At 40.4% G+C, this 22659-nt stretch overlaps 1 protein-coding gene across 8 annotated transcripts in view; it reads left to right on the top strand.

Annotated features, from left to right (window-relative positions):
* The window catches only part of TBCE (tubulin folding cofactor E), a 90699-nt gene that overhangs the window by 46265 nt on the left and 21775 nt on the right, over positions 1-22659 (top strand). For 7 of the 8 annotated variants that reach the window (XR_006701383.1, XM_045437292.1, XM_045437290.1 and 4 more), the window contains 2 exons: positions 4985-5069; positions 18603-18788. Coding sequence is in view for 6 of the 8 variants with exons in the window: in XM_045437292.1 (XP_045293248.1) it covers positions 4985-5069; positions 18603-18788 (271 nt within the window). In the remaining 2 variants the exon portion in view is untranslated. The remainder of the gene's footprint in view (positions 1-4984; positions 5070-18602; positions 18789-22659) is intronic. The other variant, XM_045437295.1, reaches the window with a different exon arrangement.

Genomic DNA, 22659 nt, shown 5'->3' with positions numbered 1-22659 from the left:
GCAATGTTGGAGGGTTCCCGCTTTTTCACATCCTTGCCAGCACTTGTTACTTTCCATTATTATTATGATTATTTTTATTTTTATTTTCCATTCTGATTATAGCTGTACTGCTAGGTATGATGTGGTATCTCATTGTGGTTTTGATTTGCATTTCCATAATGATTAATGACACTGAGCATCTTTTTATACGTTTTTGGGCCGTTTGTATATCTTCTTTGGAGAAATGTCTAAGTCCTTTGCCCATTTTTCAGTGGGGTTGTCTTTTTTTTAAGTTTTAATTCCTGTTAACACATAGTGTTGTATTACTCTCAGGTGTACAATTTCGTACATCACCCAGTGCTCCTCTGCTATTTCACCCATTTCCCCCTCCTACCTTCCCTCTGTAACTATCAGTTCTCTATAGTTAAGGGTCTGTTTCTTGATCTGTCCCTGTCTCTTTTTCCCCTTTGCTTATTTGTTTTGTTTCTTAAATTCCACGAAATCATATGGTATTTGTCTTTCTCTGACTTATTTTGCTTAGCGTTACACTCTCTAGCTCCAGCCATACCATTGCAAATGGCAAGATTTCATTCTTTTTTATGGCTGAATAATATCCATCGTGTATATATACCACATCTTTATCCCTTCACCAGTCAATGGACAATTGGTCTGCTTCCATATCTTGGCTATTATAAAGAATGCTGCTATAAACATAGGGATGTATGTATCCCTTTGAATAGTGTTTTTGTATTCTTTGGGTAAATACCCAGTAGCGTGATTGCTGGGTAGTTCTATTTAGAACTTTTTGAGGAACCTCCATACTGTCTTCCACATAGCCATACCAATTTGCATTCCCACCAACAGTGCAAGAGGTTTCCTTTTTCTCTACATCCTCACCAACATCTGTTGTTTTTGTGTTGTTGTTTTTTTTTTAATTTTTAAGTTTATTTTGAGAGAGCACAAGTGGGGAAGGGGCAGAGGGAGACACAGAATCCAAAGCAGGCTCCAGGCTCTGAGCTGTCAGCACAGAGCCTGACATGGGGCCTGAACTCTCAAACCTAGAGATCATGACCTGAGCTGAAGTTGGCCGCTTAACTGACCGAGCCACCCAGGTGCACCTTTTGTGTTTTTTATTTTAACCTTTTTGACAGGTGTGAGACATGCAGATGGCCAACAGACACATGAAGAGATGTTCCTCATCACTTACCACCAGAGAAATGCAAACCAAAACTACAATCAGTTGGCTTGTCTTTTTGTTATCAAGTTTTAGGTATTGTTTTATATTCTAGATATTAAGCCCATATCAAATGAGTTATTTGTAAATATTTTCTCCCATTCTGTAGGTTGTCTTTTCACATTCTTGATCATGTCCTTTGCAAATAAGTGTTTAATTTTTGTGAGGTCCAATTTATCTATATTTCTTTTGTCGCTTGTGCTTTGGTATTCTAAGAATCCATTGCCAGATCCATGGTCATGAAGAGTTATCTCTAAGCTTTCTTCCAAGTGTTATATGAGTTTAGCCCTTATATTAGCGATCTATGTGGGTCCTATGATGTGAGGTAGGGGTCCACATTTTTTCTTTGGTATGAGGATATCTAGCTGCCTCAGCACGATTTGTTGAAGAGATCGTCCTTTCCCCATTGACTGGGCATTTTTGTAAAAAATCAGTTGACCATTTATGGGTTCACTTCTGGTCTCGAAATTCTATTCCATTGGTCTGTATGTCATCTGTCCTTATGCCAGCACATTGTTTTGATTACGGTAGCTTCGTAGTAAGTTTGAAACTGGAAAGTGTGTCCTCTGACTTTGTACCTCAAGATTGTTTTGGCTATTCAGGGCCCCTTGCGCACTTTCACTTTTTGAGGGATATTTTCACCAATTACAGTGCTCCAGATCACCAGTTACTTTCTTTAAGTGTTTTGCATCATTCATTTGTCTTCTGGCTTTTACTGTCTTTACAAGGAAGTCAGCTGTTGATCTGGTTGTTTTCCTTTGATGGTAATCTGTTTCCTCTCCCCCACCCCCAGCTGTTTTAGGATTTTTCTCTTTGTCTTTGGTGTATGGCAATTGTATCCTAATGTGCTTGGGTGTGGTTTTCTTTGCATTTGTACTTTGGTGTTTTTTGAGCTTCTTGAGTCTGTGGCTTAATGGCTTTCTTTAGCTTTATAATATTATCAGTCATTATTTCTTCAAAGATTACTTCTTCCACAATCTCTTCTCTCTTTTTGGGACTTCAGTTATATATGTAGTAGACCTTTCCATTATGCCCTTAGGTCTCTTTCACTCTAGCCCTTGTTTTTCATCCCTCATCACTAGGCTTCATTCTCTATATTTTTTCTGACCTGTTTTTTAATAATGTATGATATAGTCTATTTTATTTTTATTTTTAACTTCTTGGGTTTATTTATTTTGAGGAAGACAGCACGAGTGGGGGAGGGACAGAGAGAAAGAGGGAGAGAGAGAACCTCAAGCAGGCTCTATGCTGCCAGTGCAATGCCCGATGTGGGGGCTCAAACCCACAAAACTGAGATCATGACCTGAGCCCAAACCAAGAGTCAGACATTCAACCCACTGAGCCATCCAGGTGCCCCTAGGATAATCTATTTTAAAACTCCATCCATTAGATTATAATTTGAATTGTGTTTTTCAGTTCTGGAGTTTTACTTAGGATTCTAAAAAATAGAGTTTTAAACTTTTCTGCAAAATTCTCAAGCTTTTCTTGCAAACATTAAATACAGTTAAAACTCCATCATGCAGATGCCTGATTAATCTGTTTATTGTTGGCTGTTGTTTTCCTTGGTTCTCAGTCACATAGTCTTTGTCTTTTTGTATGTCTTTGTCTTTTTCTTAGATATTTTTTAAGTGCCAGAAATTATTATGAAAACTTATAATTTGAGCTTTACAATAGTGTTATCTTCCTCCAGAGAGGACTGAAATTTGCTCTGGCATGTAGCTAGGGTCAGTAGCAATCCCAGATCACTTTAAACGTATCTGAGAATGAGATTATTTGAAGTTGGCCGTTAATCCCTACAAGGGCTAGTTTATTTAGAGTTGATTCCTCCTTACTCTTAGAATGAAGACATTTTGAGCCCAGTACAAATCCTAGAGAGTTTCTCGGCAACTTTCACCTTCCCTGGGAGGCTGTGATTTTCAATATTGATTTCTTAGCCCCTGAAATCTGTCCAAAGGTCTGTTCAGCTTTTTAGCTTCTTCTATCAGAATTATCAGATGCCTCAAGGGGAAAAGATTGCTCTGCATGCTTATTAGTTCAATTCTTTGGGTTTCCCTCTTCTCCACGTCAGCCTTCTAATTCTTCACTGCCTTAGTAGCTCTCTGGTGCTTTCAAAGAGATATTTTATATGTATACATATTTTTTAGTTGTAGTAAATGTACATGACCAAACTAACCATTTTAACCATTAGTTTTTATTTATTTTTGAGAAAGGGCATGAGTGGGAGAGAGGGACAGAGTGTGGGAGAGAGAGAATCCCAAGCAGACTCCACATTCATTGCAAAGTCTGATAAGGGGCTCGATCCCATGACCCTGGGATCATGACCTGAGCCATAACCAAGAGTCAGATGCTCAACTGACTCAGCCACCAGGTACCCCCTTTTTAACCATTTTTAAGTACAGTTCAGTGGTATTAAGTACATTCACATCATTGTGCATCCATCATTACTATTCATTTGGAGCTCTTCATTTTTTTTTTTTAATCAAAAAAATTTTTTTTTTTTTTTTACTCCTTGAGAGAGTGAGGGGGAGAGAGAGTGTGAGTGAGTGAAGGGTGGGGCGGGGTGGGGGATACAGAGGGATCTGAAGTGGGCTCTGCACTGATAGCAGAGAGCCCTAATGTGGGGCTTGAACTCACGAACCATGAGATCATGACCTGAGCTAAGTCTGACACTTAACTGACTGATCCACCCAGGTGCCCCTGGAACTCTTCATTTTATGTAGCCGAAATCAGGAGTCGGACGTTTAACTGACTGTGCCACCGAAGTGCTCCGATATGTAAAATGATTTTTGAAAATAGTTTATCTAGGGGGTGCCTGAGTGGTTCAGTTGGTTAAGTATCCAACTTCGGCTCAGGTCATGATCTCACAGTTCATGGGTTCAAACCCCGCATCGGGCTGTGTGCTGACACCTCAGAGCTTGGACCCTGCTTTGGATTCTGTGTCTTCCTCTCTCTCTTCCCCTCCCCGACTTGTACTGTGCCTCTGTCTGTCTGTCTTCCTCTTTCAAAAAAAACAATGAATAAACATTAAAAAAAAAATTAAAAGTATGCTGTAAAAAAATAGTTTATCTAGCTTTTCTATTTTTCACCAAGAAGGCTGATCCAGAAGTGAAACTCTCTGTCTTTTGCACCTAGCACGGTGCTGTATCTCGTGTGGAAGGGAGGAGGGAAAGGAAAGAAAATGCTCTGGAAACTGTAAGGTGCTATACAAATAGAAGGTGTGAGTTATACACAGCACAGTGTGATGGGTAAGAGTTGGCTTCTGGAGTTAGCATGATCTGGTTTTGAAGATGTCTGACTTCGGGCAAGTTATTTTACCTATGTTGACTAAGAAGACCATTTACATATAGATTTTTTTTATTTTGTGAAAAGCAGATGACTAGACCAGGACTAAAAAAAAACTTGTGTATTTGCTTGGGAACTGGTAAAAAGAAGGTAAGAAGAAGAATCTGCTTTACAAAGCTGAAATGTCTGTTGTAAGGATACCAATGAGAAAATGCAAAGAAAGTTTCTGGCATTCAGTAAGTGCTTAGTAAATATGTTGTTTCCTGCAGTTGTAATTTTTGTCGGCTTTTGAACCAAACATGCCATTGTATCTGCTGATTGCAGTCCTGGCTCTGAGGTTAGCTTGTCCTTTTCCAAAGATACTTTTCTCCCCCAGTAGTGTCTGTGCGATACGGTTTCTGGCGCAAACTATGTTGGCTTGCCGAAAAAAGGAGTGTTAATGATCTCTGTCATCCCTTATTGCTTACTTGGTTTCTCTTATTCCGCTAGGACTCTGGCTAGGAGTGGAATGGGACAATCCCGCGAGAGGAAAGCATGATGGAAGCCATGAAGGGATTGTGTATTTTAAATGCAGGTAAATTGTTATGATGAATTTGCATGGTTATTTGGGATAATATTTAAGATTTGAATAAAGGGAGGTGGAGAAGAGGAAATGTTTGGCTTTGGGGGTAGTTACAATGTAGAATTTGATGTGTTCTAAAAAAAAACAATTCCATTTGTACAACTTTTTTTTTTTTTTGTTAGTGTTTAATATTTATTTTGAGAGAGAGATGAAGAGAGCAGAGGAGGGGTAGAGAGGGAGAGAGAGAATCCCAAGAATCCACACTGTCAGTGCAGAGCCTGATGTAGGGCTCGATCTCATGACCATGAGATCATGATCTGAACTGAAACCAAGAGTTGGACGCTTAACCGACTGAGCCACCCAGGCGCCCCAACAGATTTTTTTTAATTGGATAAATATAAACATTTCTCATCAATTCATTAACAAGTGAGTCCACTAAGTGAGTAGTAAAAAAAGAAAATAGCTTAGATATCTAGTAAGAAGCAGTTGATTGAACAAAATACGGAACATCCGAAGGGTAGAATGCTAGGCCACCATTAAAAAAGACTATATCATGGAAAGAGTTACACCTTATATTGCATGTCTATTAATATTTTTAACTGCTTGATTTCAGAGAAGCTGCATGAAGCTTTGAAAAAGATGGTGGGGTGATTTCAGGCAGAATCTTTTAAAATTTTGTTTGTTTTCTTTAGGTTTCCGTTCTCAAAAAGATCTCTTAACATTAAGCTTATTTTTCCTTAAATGTGGTACGGTGAACACAGTCCTGGCCTGGAAATCAAGAGGCCTCTAACTCTGTTCTTAACAATCTTTATGACCCTAAACAGCACTAAATTTATTAACCTCTAAAATGGGGATTGAAATTAGGTAATAGCAAAATATGTTTCCCCGGCCTACCAGTCTGTAATTTTAGAATATCAGGATAGAAGAATCAGCATGTCCTTGGAGGCCAGTTGTGATTGCAGACATGGAATGAGGCCAGCTCAGAATCTGTCAAGAGTTCAGGGAGGCGGGGGCAGGGCGGGATGCCTGGGTGGCTCAGTCGTTTAAGTGTGTGACTCTGGGTTTCAGCTCAGGTCCATGATTTCATGGTTTGTGAGATCGAGCCCTATGTCGGGCTCTGTGCTGATGGTGCAGAGCCTGCTTGGAATTCTCTCTCTCCCTCTCTCTGCCTCTGCCCTGCTTGTGTTCTATCTCCCAAAATAAATAAACTTAAAAAAAAAAAAAAAAAAAAGAGTTCATGGAGGATATGTTTAGGGAGGTGTGGAAATAGAAATTTCTTACCCCACGGGCGCCTGGGTGGCTTGGTCGGTTGGGCTTCCGACTTCGGCTCAGGTCATGATCTTACAGTCCGTGAGTTCGAGCCCCGCGTCAGGCTCTGGGTTGACAGCTCGGAGCCTGGAGCCTGTTTCAGATTCTGTGTCTCCCTCTCTCTCTGCCCCTCCCCTGCTCATGCTCTGTCTCTCTCTGTCTCAAAAATAAATAAAAACATTAAAAAAAAATTAAAAAAAAAAAAAAAAAGAAATTTCTTACCCTGGCCTGTTGCTCCCTCACCCACCTGAGCCATGCCTGCATGGTCCTTCGTGGTCTTTAGGTAGAGTGATATTTGCAGTCTTAGTTATTCTGAGTATAGAAATCGAGGGTTCTTTTGGTCCTGGCAGATCTAGGATTTGCCTGCAGTGCTGATAGGAGGCCTCGGTTCAAGGACATGGGCTCAGTGTTTGGATTCTTACCCTTGGAGCAGCATTTCCTGATTTCATTATGTCTTCTAGTGTAGTCATGCCGAGCATTTACAGACATTTCTCTTACTATAAACTACTTTTCTTTCGTTTCATTGAAATGAGCCTTTTGTTGACTTTAAAGCCCTATATGGGTAGATAATGTTAATTATGAATTCCATTTCAGGATATTTATTGGGCAGTACAGAGAGGAGCATTGGATCTGATGTGGCAGAGAACCACTTGCCTAGAGTGAAGGAATGATCTGTATAGTTGTTAATGTTTATATTGGTATAATTAGAACATGACTAATAAAGCTTATACCAATATCTTAGAATCTCTGCATCAGACAAAACAGATTATGTTACATGTTATTTGTTATTGAGCTAATTCAGATCTCGTCCTAATATGTCATATGTGCTTCTTCCCTGTCAAATTCATTGCAGCCTTTTTTTATATTTCAAATTCTACTTGGAAAGTCATAATGACAAGTATTTTACCACAGTAAACATTTTTCTTTATGTTTAGATGTTATTTTCATGAAGCTGAAGCAATTTTAAGTTGTCAGATCACAAATTTTCTCATGACAAGCGTGTGAAATAGTACGGTAAATGGCAAAATGGTAGTGTACCTGTTTTCGACAAGAAAAATGAGTCCCAGGCCATCCTATTCTAGCAGAACTCGGGTCCTTCTCTCTTCAGAAGCCTGGGTTAATATCGGGGGACTGCTAGTGTTGCATATATAACAATGGAGAGAGGCACATACAGCAATATATATATAGTCGAGTGAAATTGAACAGTTAGTTCTGCGAGCTTGTCTGAAAGCTCTAAACATGCCTGCAGCAAATAGGTTATGAGGATCAACAACATTTTTTGGAGTGTCCCCAGGGACCCAGCCTTTCCCAGGATGCAGCATCTAAATCCCCAATGAGAAAAATGCTTCCTATGGAGAATTTTGTAATCTCTTGAGAACTCTTTACCTTTGAGTAAGATTGCCAGATGCGGGTAGTAAGTATACAAAATGCATGGTGAAATTCAAATCCTCTAAAAGTTTGCTGCCTTTGCATTTTAAGCAAGATGTCAGGATGTATGAAGTGGATTTTGGTGAGTTCTGGTGCGCGTCCCCAGCATCAGGTTGGTAGGATGACTGACGCTCTGCTGTTCAGAGTAAGGTCCTGCCCCTCGACGACAGATTTTTAGAAGAGACCATGTCGTTCTCAAGGCCTGACTCATGGCACACGTCGTTCTCAGTAGATTTTCCCACGACCAGCTCGGCTCACCTTAATCTCATGAGACTCCACTGTAAAGTGGAATAACATTTGCCAGGGTCTAATCTCTCCTTTAATAATCACCTGACGGAAGAATATGGGTTTCACTTGAACCCAGGGAATAAACATTTGTACAGTTAGTTTATAGTGTCGCCATATTTTATCACATTTGATCCTTATTCTGACTCTTTGAGATTGTTATGACAGGTGTCATTAATATTTTTTTACTGATGACCAAATATGGCAATGGGTTATGAGGATAGCATTTTAGTTGAGCTGATGAAATCCTGGCTGTGGATTCCTCTTCATTGGAGGCCTCTAAAAATAAGATCGTTCTGTGGGTTTTTTTTCCCCACCCCCAGTAGTTGGTGTGACAGTGTCAGAAGAGGATTAGGGAGTGGACCAGATTGCCTCCTAAGGCCCCCTCTAAACCTGCATTTTGATCATTTCATGTCACTCTGTAGTTGCAGCCTGATCTCTGATATAACCTGCAGTAAATATGGTGATCTCCTGAGCTATTACCCATAATAAATATTTGGGATACTACCAGTTAATATTAGTTTACAGGTTTCTCCTAGAATTTGTGCTATGAACCGGTCAGCAGCGCTTTCCTGGGTGTTGTTCTCCATCTCTTGTTTCTTGGGGAGTAGAGGCATTCAATTAAGGTGATGAACCTTGATGTTCTCTGCACCTTGTCCCTTAGATAGCAGAGTGATTTCCAGTTTTTTCTTTCAACCTAGAGAGTATACTGTAAACAGAACTGTGTGGGACAGCATTCCACTGCTCAGGTTTTATTTAAAATGCCCTCTTTCCAAGCAGTTACCTAATTTTTCTGGTGAGCAAGAAATCTTGAAGTGTGACTTTTTGTGGCACCTGGCTGGTTCAGTTGGTGGAGCATGCGACTCTTGATCTCGGGTTGTAAGTTTGAGCCCCACTTTGGGTGTAGAGATTACTCAAAAATAAAATCTTAAAAAAAAAAAAAAAGTGACTTTTCTTTGGCACCAGTGAATGGAATCTAATACCTGACATCAGAGGAAACACACTGTTTAGACTTTGTGCACAATCCTGGATAACTTACAAAATAGAATCTTGATGAACTCATCCTGTGTGTGCCGTAAAGATTGTCGTAAAGATTGTTGTAAAGCATTTTGAGGTTGTTGCGATGGCATTAACGAATCCATCTAAACTACTTCCCTGGTGTGGTGTAAAGTGTTGCAAGAATTTTTTTAAAAAGTCACTAAATGTACTGATGGCTTGCAAAGATGAAGAAGAGAGGAATTTCATACTTGGAAGACTCCCATAAATCAGGGCAAAATAAAAATTGCATCACTCAGGAGCAGTCTACAAAAAGATGCTTAGCTAACCGAGTGTTTTTCCATTGGGAACATGAGTTCGCCAGGTCACTTCTCACATACAGGAATATACATAGTTGAGTGAAATTGAACAGTTAGTTCTGCGAGCTTGCCTGAAAGGCTCTAAACATGCCTGCAGCAAATAGGTTATGAAGATCAACAACATTTTTTGGAGTCTCCCCGGGGACCCAGCCTTTCCCAGGATGCAGCATCTAAATCCCCAATGAGAAAAATGCTTCCTATGGAGAATTTTGTAATCTCTTGAGGATCCTTTACCTTTGAAGATTGCCAGATGCAGGTAATAAATATGCAAAATGCATGGTGAAATTCAAATTTAACTGGCATTCTGAAATTACCCATTGGGGATAATGGTACAGGTTGAGCCTCGATTATGGGGGTTTGTGGGAGTCTCCACTTCTACCAGGGCCATGATCAGGATGTCCTTTTGTTAGCATCATCTGTACTTGGTGGGCAGGAAGAGGAAGGAACTGGAACACGCTGAATGCTAATGAGTAAAACGTCTGGACCCTCCTCCTTCTGCTCCTTCCCCATACGTTTTCTCTTTGGACAGGGTTCAGAATTTTGGTATTGGGTTGCAACATCTCCACATTAATCTAGAATCTCTGTAGAGTCTATGTAAATTATTAGTTTATTTTTGGAGATTTATTGTTACTGGTGGGCACTCATTCAACTGGCATTTTTCATTATTTGCGGGGCCGTTTTGTTTTCTGAGAAACCCTCCAGGAATGTGCCAGAGGAGACTGATCTTTGATGTTATCCTTTGATCTGTAAAGGGCACAGCATCTACTTTGCAACTACCTAATACATACCATTCCAACTCCTTTCATCTGCCTGCAGCCGAACTAAAGAGTAATAAAGATTTCTTCTTGAATGATTCATTACCACTGTTTAAAAAGTGTAGATTTTTAAGAACAAAAAGGAAAACCATGGTATTTGTTTTGCATTGTTGTTTTATCATTTATTATAACTGTGCTAGTTTTTAAACTTGCGTGCTTATGCTTTTTCATGTATTTTGTTGTTGATGTATAGTTGACATGTAGTGTTTTGTTGGTTTTGGGTGTACAACATTGTGTTTGACAATGCTGTCAATCGTCAAGCGCTCGCCACAATAAGCGCAGTCACTGTCACCGTACAGACGCATGTACGTAGCATGTATTATTGCTACAATAGTATTGACTATATTCCCTATACTGTACTTGTCACCCCCGTGACCTGTTTTTAACTGGAAGTTTGTACCTCTTCATCCCCTTCTCCTGTTACGCTTATCCCTACCTTCCTCCCCACTCTGGTAACCACCAGTTCCCTGTGTTTAGGAGTCTGTTCTTATTTTGTTTGTTCATTTGTTTTTTAGATCCCACATATAAGTGGAATCATATGGTGTTTGTCTTCCTCTGTCTGACATATTTCACTTAGCACAATCCCCTTTAGGGTGTTGTCGTGAACACGTAGTGTTACTTGTGTTGTCGTGAATGGCAAGATTGCAGTCTTTTTATGGCCGAGTAAATAGCCCATTGTGTATTTGTATGTCTGTCTACACCACATCTTTCTTTTGGATTCATCTATGGATGGACACTTAGGTTGCACCTGTATCTTCGCTATTTTAAATAATGCTGCAATAAACATAGGGATGCATATGTGTGTTTCAACTAGTGTTTTTTGTTTTCTTTGGGTAATTACTCAGCAGTGGAATTGCTGGATTGTATGGTATTTCCTTTTTTTTTTTTTTTTTTTTTAAGTAGGCTTCATGCCAACTTAAAAGCCCAACATAGGGCCTCAACTCACAACTTTGAGATTAAGACCCGAGCTGAGATCAAGAGTCAGATGCTTAACAGAGCCACCCAGCAACCCCTGGTATTTCAATTTTTAGTTTTTTGAGGAACCTCCATACTGTTTTCCTTAGTGGCTACATGAATTTACATTCACATCAACAGTGCACAGGGGTTCCCTTTTCCCCACATCCTTGCCTACACCTACTTCGTGCCTTTTTGGTGGTAGCTGTTCTGACTGGTGTCTCCTTATGGTTTTGGTTTGCATTGTCTGAGGATTAGTGATGCTGAGTGTCTTCGTATGTGTCTGTTGGCCTTTGTGTGTCTTCTTTGGAAAAATGTCTATTCAAGTGCTCTACTCATCTTTTAGTTGGATTATTTGTTTTTCTTAATGTTGAGTGGTATGTTTTTTATGTATTTTGGATATTAACTCCTTAATGAATATGTCATTTGCAAATATCTTCTCCCATTCAGTGGGTTGCCTTCTCCTTTCTTTTTGTTTTTAAGACTTTGTTTTCAAGTAATCTCTGCACCCACTGTGGGGCTTGAACTCACAATTGCGAGATCAAGAATTGCATGCTTCACCAACTGAGCCATCCAGGTGCCCTGCCTTTTTGTTGTGTTGATGGGTTTCTTCCTGAGCAAACCCTTCTTAGTTTGGTGTTGTCCCAATAGTTTATTTTTGCTTTTGTTTCCCTTATCTGAGGAGACATATCCAGAAAAATCTTGTTAAAGAGATTACTGCCTATGTTCCTTTTAGGAGTTTAATGGTTTCAGGCCTTACATTTAGGCCTTTAATCCATTTTGAATTTATTTTTGCACACTGTGTAAGAAAGTGGTCCTGTTTCACTCTTGGATGTAGCTGTCCAGTTTTCTCAACATCATTTATTGAAAGACTGCTCTTTCCCCATTGTATTCTTGCCTCCTATGTCATAGAGGTCCCCCTTCTGCCCCCCCCCCCCCCGGGTTCTCTATTCTCTTCCACTGATTTATGTGTTCTGTGCCAATACCTTATTGTTTTTGATTACTTCAGCTTTATAGTGTAGCTTGAAATTTGGGATTGTGATACATCCACTTTGTTATTCTTTCTCAGAATTGCTTTTGGCTATTCTGGGTCTTCTGTGCTTCCATACAAATTTTAGGATTGCTTGTTCTAGTTCTGTGTAGTGCTGCTGACAGTCCTTTGATAGGGGTTGCATTGAATCTGTCAATTGCTTTGGGTAGTATGGACATCTCAACATTATTATTCCAACTCATGAGCGTGGGATATCTTGCCATTTGTTTGTGTTCTCTTAAATTTCTTTCATCAGTGTCTTACAGTTTTCAGAGTAAAAGTCTTTCACTCCTTGGTTACATTTGTTCCTAGGTAATTGCGTCTGCAGTTGTAAATGGGATCATTTTCTTGATTTCTCTTTCTGCTACTTCATTATTAGTGTATAGAAACATAATAGATTTCTGTGTATTAGTTTTGTATCCTACAGCTTTACTGAATTGGTTTATTCTAATAGTTTTTTTGGTGGACTCTCTAGGGTTTTCTATATATAGTATCATGTCATCTGCAAATAGTGACAGTTTGATTTCTGTCTTACCAATTTGGGTGCCTTTTATTTTTTTTTCTCATTTGATTACTGCCACTAGGATTATTTTTTCATTTAAATCACATAGTGTTTGAAAAATAGATCTTCCAAAAAACAGAAAAAAGACAAATCTTCCTCCATTTCCACCCCCCCCATGTTACTCCTTTAAGGCAAACCAGTACTATTTGATAAATTTCATACTTTCATTTCATTAGAATGTCAGATTTCACTAGTTTGTAAATTAAAACCTGTTTTATAAATGTGAGATTCTCGTAACTGTCGCTTAGATGCAAAACCTACTTGTTTGTACACATTTCGATAGATTGAGATATATAAACTATTATCCTAAACTGTCTGGAGTTATTTCAACACCTGACTACATCTTGGGGCTTCGTTCAGCTTTGTGCGCGTGAGATATTTACCATTAGTAGCATTTATTTGGCAGTAAACACAAGATCTCTTTGTGTGCTGCCCTGACAGAAAACGCAAGGAGATAATCCAAAAGCGATCTCTGCAATTTACTTCAGAAAAAGCACCATAATATTTTATTGAAGCATTTGTTTCAACCATAATATTTTATTGAAAATGTTATACAGTTCCATAAATGTTTTATTTTCGATAATACTGCTTCTGTCGTGCTGCTTTATCTTCATAAGCATTTACACGTAGGATCCTGTTTGATGCCTGTGGTAGGACCAAAGTACCATTCTTTTTTACCAATCTATTGGTTGTCCTGCAAGATTCCACAAAGATTCTCCTTCTTTGTTGAATACACATTAGACCCAAGGTTCTTTTTGTGATACACATCCTTTCAGGAGGCATAAGAGTATATATTTTTAAAGTTTATTTATTTAAATAATCTCTACACCCCGCATGGGGCTTGAACTCCTCTAGATGGGTCAGTTTCTCTCTTTCTTCCCACGGTCCTTCACCATAGTCTAGCATGAGGTTCTTTACGGTGTCTGTTTTCCAAGAGGGTGAAAATGGAGGCTGCGAGGCCTCTTAAGGCTCAGGCTTCACTCCTTTTTGGTAAAAGCAAGTCACTGGGTGAGTCTAGATTCAAGAGGAGTGGGAATAGGCTTTTGTTGATGGGACAAGTGGCAAAATCCCATTGCCAAAGGGCATGTGGGCTTGGAGTCATCTGTGGAAGTAACTCGCCACAGTTCACCAGCTGTCACCATTACTCACCTCTCTTCCCCATGTCACATTCGCTCCTCTCACCCCCAAGAGTCTCACCCCTTTTGGCCCTGGCTCGAAATCTAAGGTGTTGCCAAACTACTTCCAGGTGCCAGTGAGGCTCCTTGGATGCATTTTCTGGTGTAGGTGCCCATCAGGAGCTCCTGGATCCAGAGGTCTGGGAAGTAAAAAGTTATTGGCCCTCCTCACGCCCAGCATGCAGTGATGAGAGGGTCAGAGTAACTGCAGTAGATATTCTGGTTCAAAAAAGGAGAAGGAGAAGCACCTAGCAGACAATAGTAAGCTGAATGGTTTTGAAATCCAGCCTGGTGCATGTCGCCATTTCCTCTTACTCGGAGGCATGGAGTGTTCCTTGTTGAGGGCGCATTTCTGTTTCTTGGAAGCGCATCTTGCCAGTAAACCTAAGAGTTCTAGATGAGCCTATTCAAATGAAGATAATCTGCATTATGAAAGCACCTTTCCTCATTCTTAGCACCTACTAGACTGTCAAAGTATTGAGTTGTGTAATATTACTTACTCAATACATGCTGCTCTTTTGGAACATTCAAAGCATTGGTGTCTAAACTTTTATGCACAAGTTAAATGTTTTACAGATGAGAAATTCACAAATTAATGATACCATATTTCTGGAGGGTTTTGCTTGTTTTTTTTTTTTTTTGTAATAACCTTTAATCTTCCTTTATAATAACCTTTTGTTTTGCTGCTTCCAGTTTCTTAATTTGTGTGTGTGTTTTTAAACTAAACAACACATACAAAGCACTTGACAGAGCCCCGAATAGAGAGTTCCATTCCTTCACAGGCCGTGATAATGGCTATTGCTTTTATTTGTTTCTCATGTTATATTGAGAGAGAGCACGAACGGGAGAGGGGTAGAAAAGAGAGACAGAAGATCCCAAGTAGGCTCTGCGCTGACAGCAGAAAGCCCCATGTGGGGCTTGAACTTACAAACTGTAAGGTTGTGACCTGAGCCAGAGAGCTGGACACTTAACGGACTGAGCCACCCAGGCACCCTGTAAATCATTGTTTTCAGCCCCTATGCTTTGGGGGCAGTTTTTATGTAGCAGTAGATAGCAGCTTTGTGCCCGATGTCGTGTGTGAACTTTATCTTGCATGTATTAGTAACTGCATTTTTTTTTTTCTTAGCAAAACTACATAGTTTGTATCACGAAATTATGTCATCATTGATGTTCTACACCGCAGGAGCCCATCTGAACAAGTTTGGCAGCCACTTGAGTTTAGCGAGTATGGCTTCTGGGATATCCCAGTGTTTGAGAACATGTGGGTTTATGTTTAATGGTACATGAGATACAGTACTGTATGGAAAGGACAGATGGCTTGCGCTGGGCAATGTAGTGATGGTGTATTTGATCCTTATAAATAACCTCATTTGATGATAGGGGTTTATAGTTGAGGCAGCTGGCTGAGAATGTAAATTCAGTTGTCTGAGGTCATATAGCCAGTGAGTAATGGAGCCCTGGGGGATCCCAGCTCTGCCTGACTCCAGAGCTGTTCCCAGTCTATCCTGATCCTGCCTCCCATCTGAGGAATGTATAGGTTAACTAGGAATTTAAGGAATGTGTTCAATTTACCAAAAGAAGCCATTAATTTGTATCTATAAGCCCAGACAGAGACATGGGAGAGGATAGCAGTGCACCAGTAGTCAGAAGTCCAAGATTTTGGGTCATAGCCGTGATCTCTCTAACAATGGACCCCAGGATCCCCAACTGAAGTATGTATTTTGAGAGAGAGAAAGAGAGAACCAGCAGGAGAGGGGCAGAGGGAGAGAGTGGGGGACAGAGGATCTGAAGCAGGCTCCATGCCGACAGTAGAGAGCCCAGTGTGGGGCTTGAACCCACGAACTGTGCGATCATGGCCTGAACTGAAGTCAGACGTTTAACCTACTAAGCCACCCAGGAGCCCTCAGTATTGCTTTAAATAGGCAAATTCCTGGGCTCCAGCCCAGCCCCACTGAATGAGTATCCCCGGGGTGGAATCCAGTAAGATTTTTCAGGTGATTTTCTGATTTTTAGGTGGTGTTGTTTTTTAAGTTTATTTATTTTGAGAGAGAGAGAGAGGGAGAGTGGCACCGAGCCCAATGTGGGGCTCAATCTGACGAATCATGAGATCATGACCTGAGCTGAAACCAGGAGTCGGACACTTACCTAACTGAGCCACCCAGGCCCCCTGCTTTTTAGGTTATGTTTGAGGAGTCCTAGCCTAGATAATCTCTAAAGAAGATCTCTTTGAACTCTTTAAGAAATGATGCTAGCTGTATTTGAGCTCTCTAGCTGAGTAATGTAACTGCACTTCTTAAAACAGAACTGCATTTTTTTTCACAGCATGAACCTATCCTAGGCTAAAATGTAATATTTTCTAGGAAGCTTCCAGTAGTCAGTGATCCTCTGATATCACAACATACTGTAGAGACCCAGAACTTGATTTTGCTGCGACAGAAAATTTAATTTCCTGCGTCTTCCATTCTCCTCTGTCCATTGGATTATTTTCAACAGCATACAGACCAGATCTACCCTCCCATGGTTAAGACATTCCCTCTTTTAATCCCCTCTGTTCAGCCATTGCCCTGTGCCCTTCTCCCCTTGGCAGTAAAGCCCTTCTGGGCGAGAGTAGCCATTGGGCCCAGTGTCCTCTCCCTTTCTGGAACTCACCTGCCAGGCTGCCGCCCAGTGCTCCTACCAGGGTCGCCTTCTAGTTGCTAGGTTTGGTGGCCAGCCTCAGCCGTCCCCTCACATCCTTCCATAGCACTGGACATGTCCCCTTTCGTCACTGCCTTCCAGGACACCACACTCTGGGGGGGGGGGGGGGGGCTCTAGTGACCTCTGTGCCATTTCTGCTTCCCTGAGACATAACTTCTGACTTCTGGGGATCACAAGTCCCTTTCACATTGTGGTGCTCTCTGTGGCCCCACTTAAAAAAAAAAGTGTATGTTGATATGGTCAAAATTTATCAGTATAAGTTTTCATCCTTTTAAATTCTGGTAAGTTCTAGGAAGGTTCGATTTCTTTAAGAGTTAAAGGTAATGAGCCGAAATAGTATTTGTAATTTTTGGCCATTCATGTATTTCATCATTTACTCTTTTAAGTGATTAATATTAACATGTATAGCTGTTTTATAGCACATACTTAGATTATCCTAAAAATAAGGTCTTGTTGCCATGATGTAATAGTGGATGCTGACATTTAAGGGGTCCAAAGATCCACTTTGACTCTCTTGAAAGCCTGACAGAGTGGCCATTGCACACAGTAATATAATTCGTCTTTCCATTAAATCCTACTAGAGGTTATTACTAAGAATTGCTCTATGGGGCGCCTGGGTGGCGCAGTCGGTTAAGCGTCCGACTTCAGCCAGGTCACGATCTCGCGGTCCGTGAGTTCGAGCCCCACGTCGGGCTCTGTGCTTACTGCTGAGAGCCTGGAGCCTGCTTCGATTCTGTGTCTCCCTCTCTCTCTGACCCTCTCCCGTTCATGCTCTGTCTCTCCCTGTCTCAAAAATAAATAAAACGTTAAAAAAAAAAGAATTGCTCTAATAGCTGAAATTGTGGTAAAATATCCTATGTTTCTGTAGAATTCTTCCCACATTCTCTGTTTAAGCCCCATATTTAAGCTTTTTAAAATATATTTAGTTCAAGTTGTTTTTTAAATGTTTTCATTTCTTTGTGTCCTTATTCAGTCCTTTTCTGTCTGGATATGATTCCTCTATAGGTGTGTCATGTACAATTTGGTTCGATTTTTAAAAGTCTCAACATTATTTTGTAACTTCATTAAGTGTTACAGCTAGAATTTTAATGACTGCGTCTGTCTGGTTGAATTAATAGTTCTTATTCAGCTGGGCTTTTTTTTTATGGTGTCCAGAGTTCCTCAGTCACAAATAAATGCTATTATACAGAATCTTCGTAAATGCAATTTTGTTTTTATTTTTAAATGATTGTCTGCTGACAAATTCCCTAGAGTAGGATTATACAATGAAAAATCCAGTCTTGAGGTCCTTGAGGTGTTAGGATTTTTCTTTATTTTTTGCCAGTTTTGTTGAGAATAATTTAATTATTTGAATTTGCATTTCTTAATTAGCAAGGTGAAACTTCCCCGTATGGACTTAATACTTCTGTTTCCTCTTGTGCGAATTGTCTGTTCCTTATTTCTTGTTTGTTGACCTGTTGGGACTTGATACGCTTGCATAAGCTCACAACCCTTTTTGAGGAATCGTATCAATTATACATTTGTATATTATTTTCCTTTTATGCTGATTTTGATTTTTCGGCATAGAGAAAAATTTGCCGGCCTTCAGAACATTGCATTTATGACCATTCTGGTGGATGAAATTTTCTTTCTCTTCTTTTTATAAATAATGTAATCGTTGGGGCGTGTGGCTGGCTCAGTTGGTAGAGCATGCAACTCTTGATTTCAGGGTTGTAGGTTCAAGACCCACACTGGGTGTAGAGATTACTGAAAAAGATAATCTTTAAAAAATGTGTGATTGCTTTTATTTGCTACTAAATATTTGTGAACAAATTTGTAAATGCAGACATTTTACATTCTTGGCAGACTGAATTTACAGAGGATTTTCAAATGTGTCCTTGTGTTTAAATGTCCACATTGATGATATTTTATCTGTTCCATTTCTTCTTTTTCCCAGGCACCCAACAGGAGGATCCTTTGTTCGTCCAAACAAAGTAAATTTTGGAGTAGACTTTCTCACTGCAGTGAATAATCGCTACGTGTTAGAAGATGGACCAGAGGAAGATGGAAAAGAGCAACCTGTTACAATTGGAAATAAACCTGTGGAAACTATTGGTTTTGACTCTGTCATAAAACAGCAAAGGTATGTAGAATTGATAAGGGCAGAACTGACTTTGAACATTTCATCACTGGTCAGCATTGAATGAAGTTCACCCGACTGACTGTGTTTTGATACTCAACACATTGCTTCCAAACTGGTCTGGCCTTCCTGCACAAACACAAATTGAAATCAGACGAATCTGAGGATTGAAGTCTTCAGGGAAACTAAAATTCTTAATTTGGTATAGGGTTGTTGGGCTTTTCCAGATGGAATTAAAACATTAGGTTGCCCATTATTCATATTTATGCCAACTGTCTTGTATGATAAGTAACTAAGACTGACATTTTGGTTCTTTTTTATTTCATGGTGACATTTCTAACCGGAGATAAGTCAGAAATGGGAGCGGAGGCCTCACCTGCCTTGTGGCATGCTGGTGCCATCTAGAACTGAGTTAGCTTCCATCTCTGGCTGCACACCCTTGTCACATGGGCTGCTTGTGAAACTGCAGAATCTTGGGTCCCATTCCAAACCTGAATCAGAATACCATGGGCTTTTGCTTTTAGAAGGACCTCAGATTGTTATGTAGCAGTCTGAGGGGGCACGAAAGAATTCATTGTAGAACTGTGCATGCAAACATTCTGTTGTCTGAAACTCTCTGGACACCGTGGTTCTATGCAGAGGGGCTTTCTGCTCCAACGCACTGTCTGAATCAGAGTGAGTAGAAGCTCATGTTCCCACAAAGACACAAGTGCACAAGAACCTCCCAGGATATGCAGGTCAAGTGATGGTCAGTGCTGTGGTGTTTGACCCTGACCTGGATGAGGTGACTTCGTAGCGACCCCTGGTGGCCGCTGTGGAGAGGAGGTTTGTAGCCACGTGGCTTATTAGGGTTGCAATCTTTTACTTTCTCAAGTGAAAGAATTAAACTGTGGTTTTGTTCAAAGTACGTTTATTTGCTGTCTTATTTATCTGTTGTTAATATTTAACATAATACAAAATATAAAGTGCACATGGTGACAGTGTTGAAGAATAAATTCATTTCTTTGATACCTCTGCTTTGTAGCATAGATGACCCCCATAAACAACAACAAGAGAAAATTCACGGGAACAATCCAAATATCTGTAAACCTAGAACGGATGAATAGTGTTGCATTCATTCGGTGGCATACTGTCAGCAGTGAACATGCGAACAACAGCTCTGTGCAAGAGAGTGGGTGAAATCTCAGAAACATAGCGTCCAGGAGTCAGATACCATGAAGTACACGTCATGTGATGCCGTCTATATGAAGGTCAAAAGCAGGCATAACTGATCTATAGTGTTAGAAGTCAGAATAGACAGTTTTAAGGGGAGGGAGAAGCAGGTGTCAGGGGCACAAAGAGGCCTTCCCGAGTCCTGGGAATGTACTATGTCTTTTTTTATTTTTATATCATTTCACTTTATTTTTTTTTTTTATTTTTTAGTAGGCTCCACACACAACACGGAGCTTGAATTCACAACCCTGATATCTAGAGTCACGTCCTCTACCGACTGAGCCAGCCAGGCGACCCTGTACTATTTCTTGATCTGGGTGGTGGTCACCTGTGCAAACTCACTTAAAATCACTGAAATGTGTACTGATGTATACGTAGGCTAATGCACGTACTTTCCTGTATGTAATTTTTTTCAATAAAAAAATAAAACTGAAGGAGGAAAAAAACTTTGAGTAAATTGAGATTTTTAAAAACGCAACAACTTGACAGTTAATCACAAAGCAGTTTACACTCATTGGTGAAAATTTAGGAACTATAAGTTGAACAAAAGGAGGTTATGACTTAATGCCACCACCGAGAGATAACTGTCATGAGTATTTTTTGCTTTTTATCCTACTGGTTTACTTAGATTTGAAGAACTATGTGCTTCATAGGGTTGGACTTCTTGGCTTTATTTTTTTCCATTTAAAATGCAAGTAATGAAAAAAATGCACATATCGTGGGATCTTTTACCCCAAAAGAAGCACAGTTTTTTCTTACTGGTTAATCTCTTTCAGAGAATACCACGACTCTGAATATTGACAAATTGCCAACCGATTTTTCTCCCCTGGCTTATGAACAACTGTATAACTCAAGAATTTGGGTGCGGGGGAATGACCCTACTATTTGAGCATCATTGTGTTCAGTAATTGCCAGTGACTTTCTTGGAAATGACCAATGATGGGGTCAAGCTGGGTTCAGAGGTCAGCTAAGCCAACTTCTAACCCTGACACTTTCTAGCTGTTAGATCTAGTATGCCTCATTCTAAGCCTCAGTTTCTTCATTTGCAAAACATTACCTAAGCTGTTAGAGCTGCTGGGGATAACAAGTGAGATTGTGCAGTGAAATTCAGTCATCTGTGTTAAGGACAGAAAGAAACCTCTACTTTAAGCCATCATATTACCTCCTTAATAATATCCAGCTGACCAGCTCTGAGTTTGTACCACTAAGACTTATAAAAATTGGATTAAAAAAAAAAACCAGTATGTGGGATTTCTCTCGGACATGGCTTTGGCTTTGGAGTGAGGTCCCCTGGGCACTGCAGTGAACTCACTGGCACAGCAGGGTATTTTTAACTTTAGAGGGGAATGGTGACCTCTGTTGGACACAGAGCAAGCTATTAGCTTGAGGTTGTTCAGTTTCATGATATTCCTGCAGTTCCTTTTGTGGGTGTCCTATCCCTACAAAGCTGGGTTTTTGGTGATGGCTGTGATAAAAAGCAAGCATCTCCTGAAAATCATCATGGAAACAAGAAATGGAGAGAGTGATGTCCAATCCGATTCCAGGGTTTGGGAAGTTGTGCAGGGCCCAGCTGACACTAAGTTCACAGGACGTAAATAGTTAAGTTGTTTGGCCCTAACTACTTACTAAATGGAAACTGAGGTGTTTTGTTTGTCTCAGGGACACACTGAAAAAATTACTAAAACACCAAGAGCGCTGTGAACTGAGCAGGTTTAGAAGGTTCTGTGTTAGACCTTTGCTGCTGCCTTTCCCCCAGATTCTGATGATTGTAATAGTATGTGCCTTGTGTCTTCATCTGAGTGTTTCCCTCAAAGGTTGTCAGTTTATCATTTATTTACTTGTTTATTTATTAAAAACATTTTTTAAAATATTTTTGAGAGCGAGAGAGACAGAGCGTGAGCTGGGGAGAGGCAGAGAGAGAGACCCACAGAATCCAAAGCGGGCTCCAGGCTCCGAGCTGTCAGCACAGAGCCTGACGTGGGGCTCGAATTCATGAATCGCAAGATCACAAACTGAGCCGAAGTCAGATGCTCAACTGACTGAGCCACCCAGGCACCCCTATTTTTATAAATACTTACAAAATAACTTACTGTGTATCAGGCAGTATTCTGAGGTTTCACAAATGCTAACTCACTAATTATAGCATTTAAGATTATTTAAAAAAAAAACACAACACAAAATATACCATCTTAACCATTTTTTTAAATTATTTTTTTAATGTTTTATTCATTTTTGAGACAGAGACAGAGCATGAGCAGGCGGGGAGGGACAGAGAGAGAGCCAGACACAGAATCCGAAGCAGGCTCCAGGCTCCGAGCTGTCAGCCCAGAGCCCGACGCAGGGCTCGAACTCACAAACCGCAAGATCATGACCTGAGCTGAAGTCAGACGCTCAGCCGACTGAGCCACCCAGGCGCCTGCCATCTTAACCATTTTTAAGTATAGTTTGGTGGTGCTAACTACATTCACGTTGTTGAGCAGCCGTCAGCACCCTCCATCTTCGGAACCTTTTCACCTTCCCAAACTGAAACTCTGTCCCCATCAAACAGCACCTCATTTCCCTCCCCCCACCCCCAGCCTCTGGCAGCCACCATGTTGCTTTCTGTCAGCAGAGTTGACTCCTGGGAACCTCACGTGAGTGGAATCATGCGGTATTGTCTTTT

This window comes from Leopardus geoffroyi, chromosome D2 (assembly GCF_018350155.1).
Source record: "Leopardus geoffroyi isolate Oge1 chromosome D2, O.geoffroyi_Oge1_pat1.0, whole genome shotgun sequence".
Lineage (NCBI taxonomy): Eukaryota > Metazoa > Chordata > Mammalia > Carnivora > Felidae > Leopardus > Leopardus geoffroyi.
The sequence above is the reverse complement of the archived record's forward strand: the minus strand, read 5'-3'. Positions and strand labels throughout refer to the sequence as shown.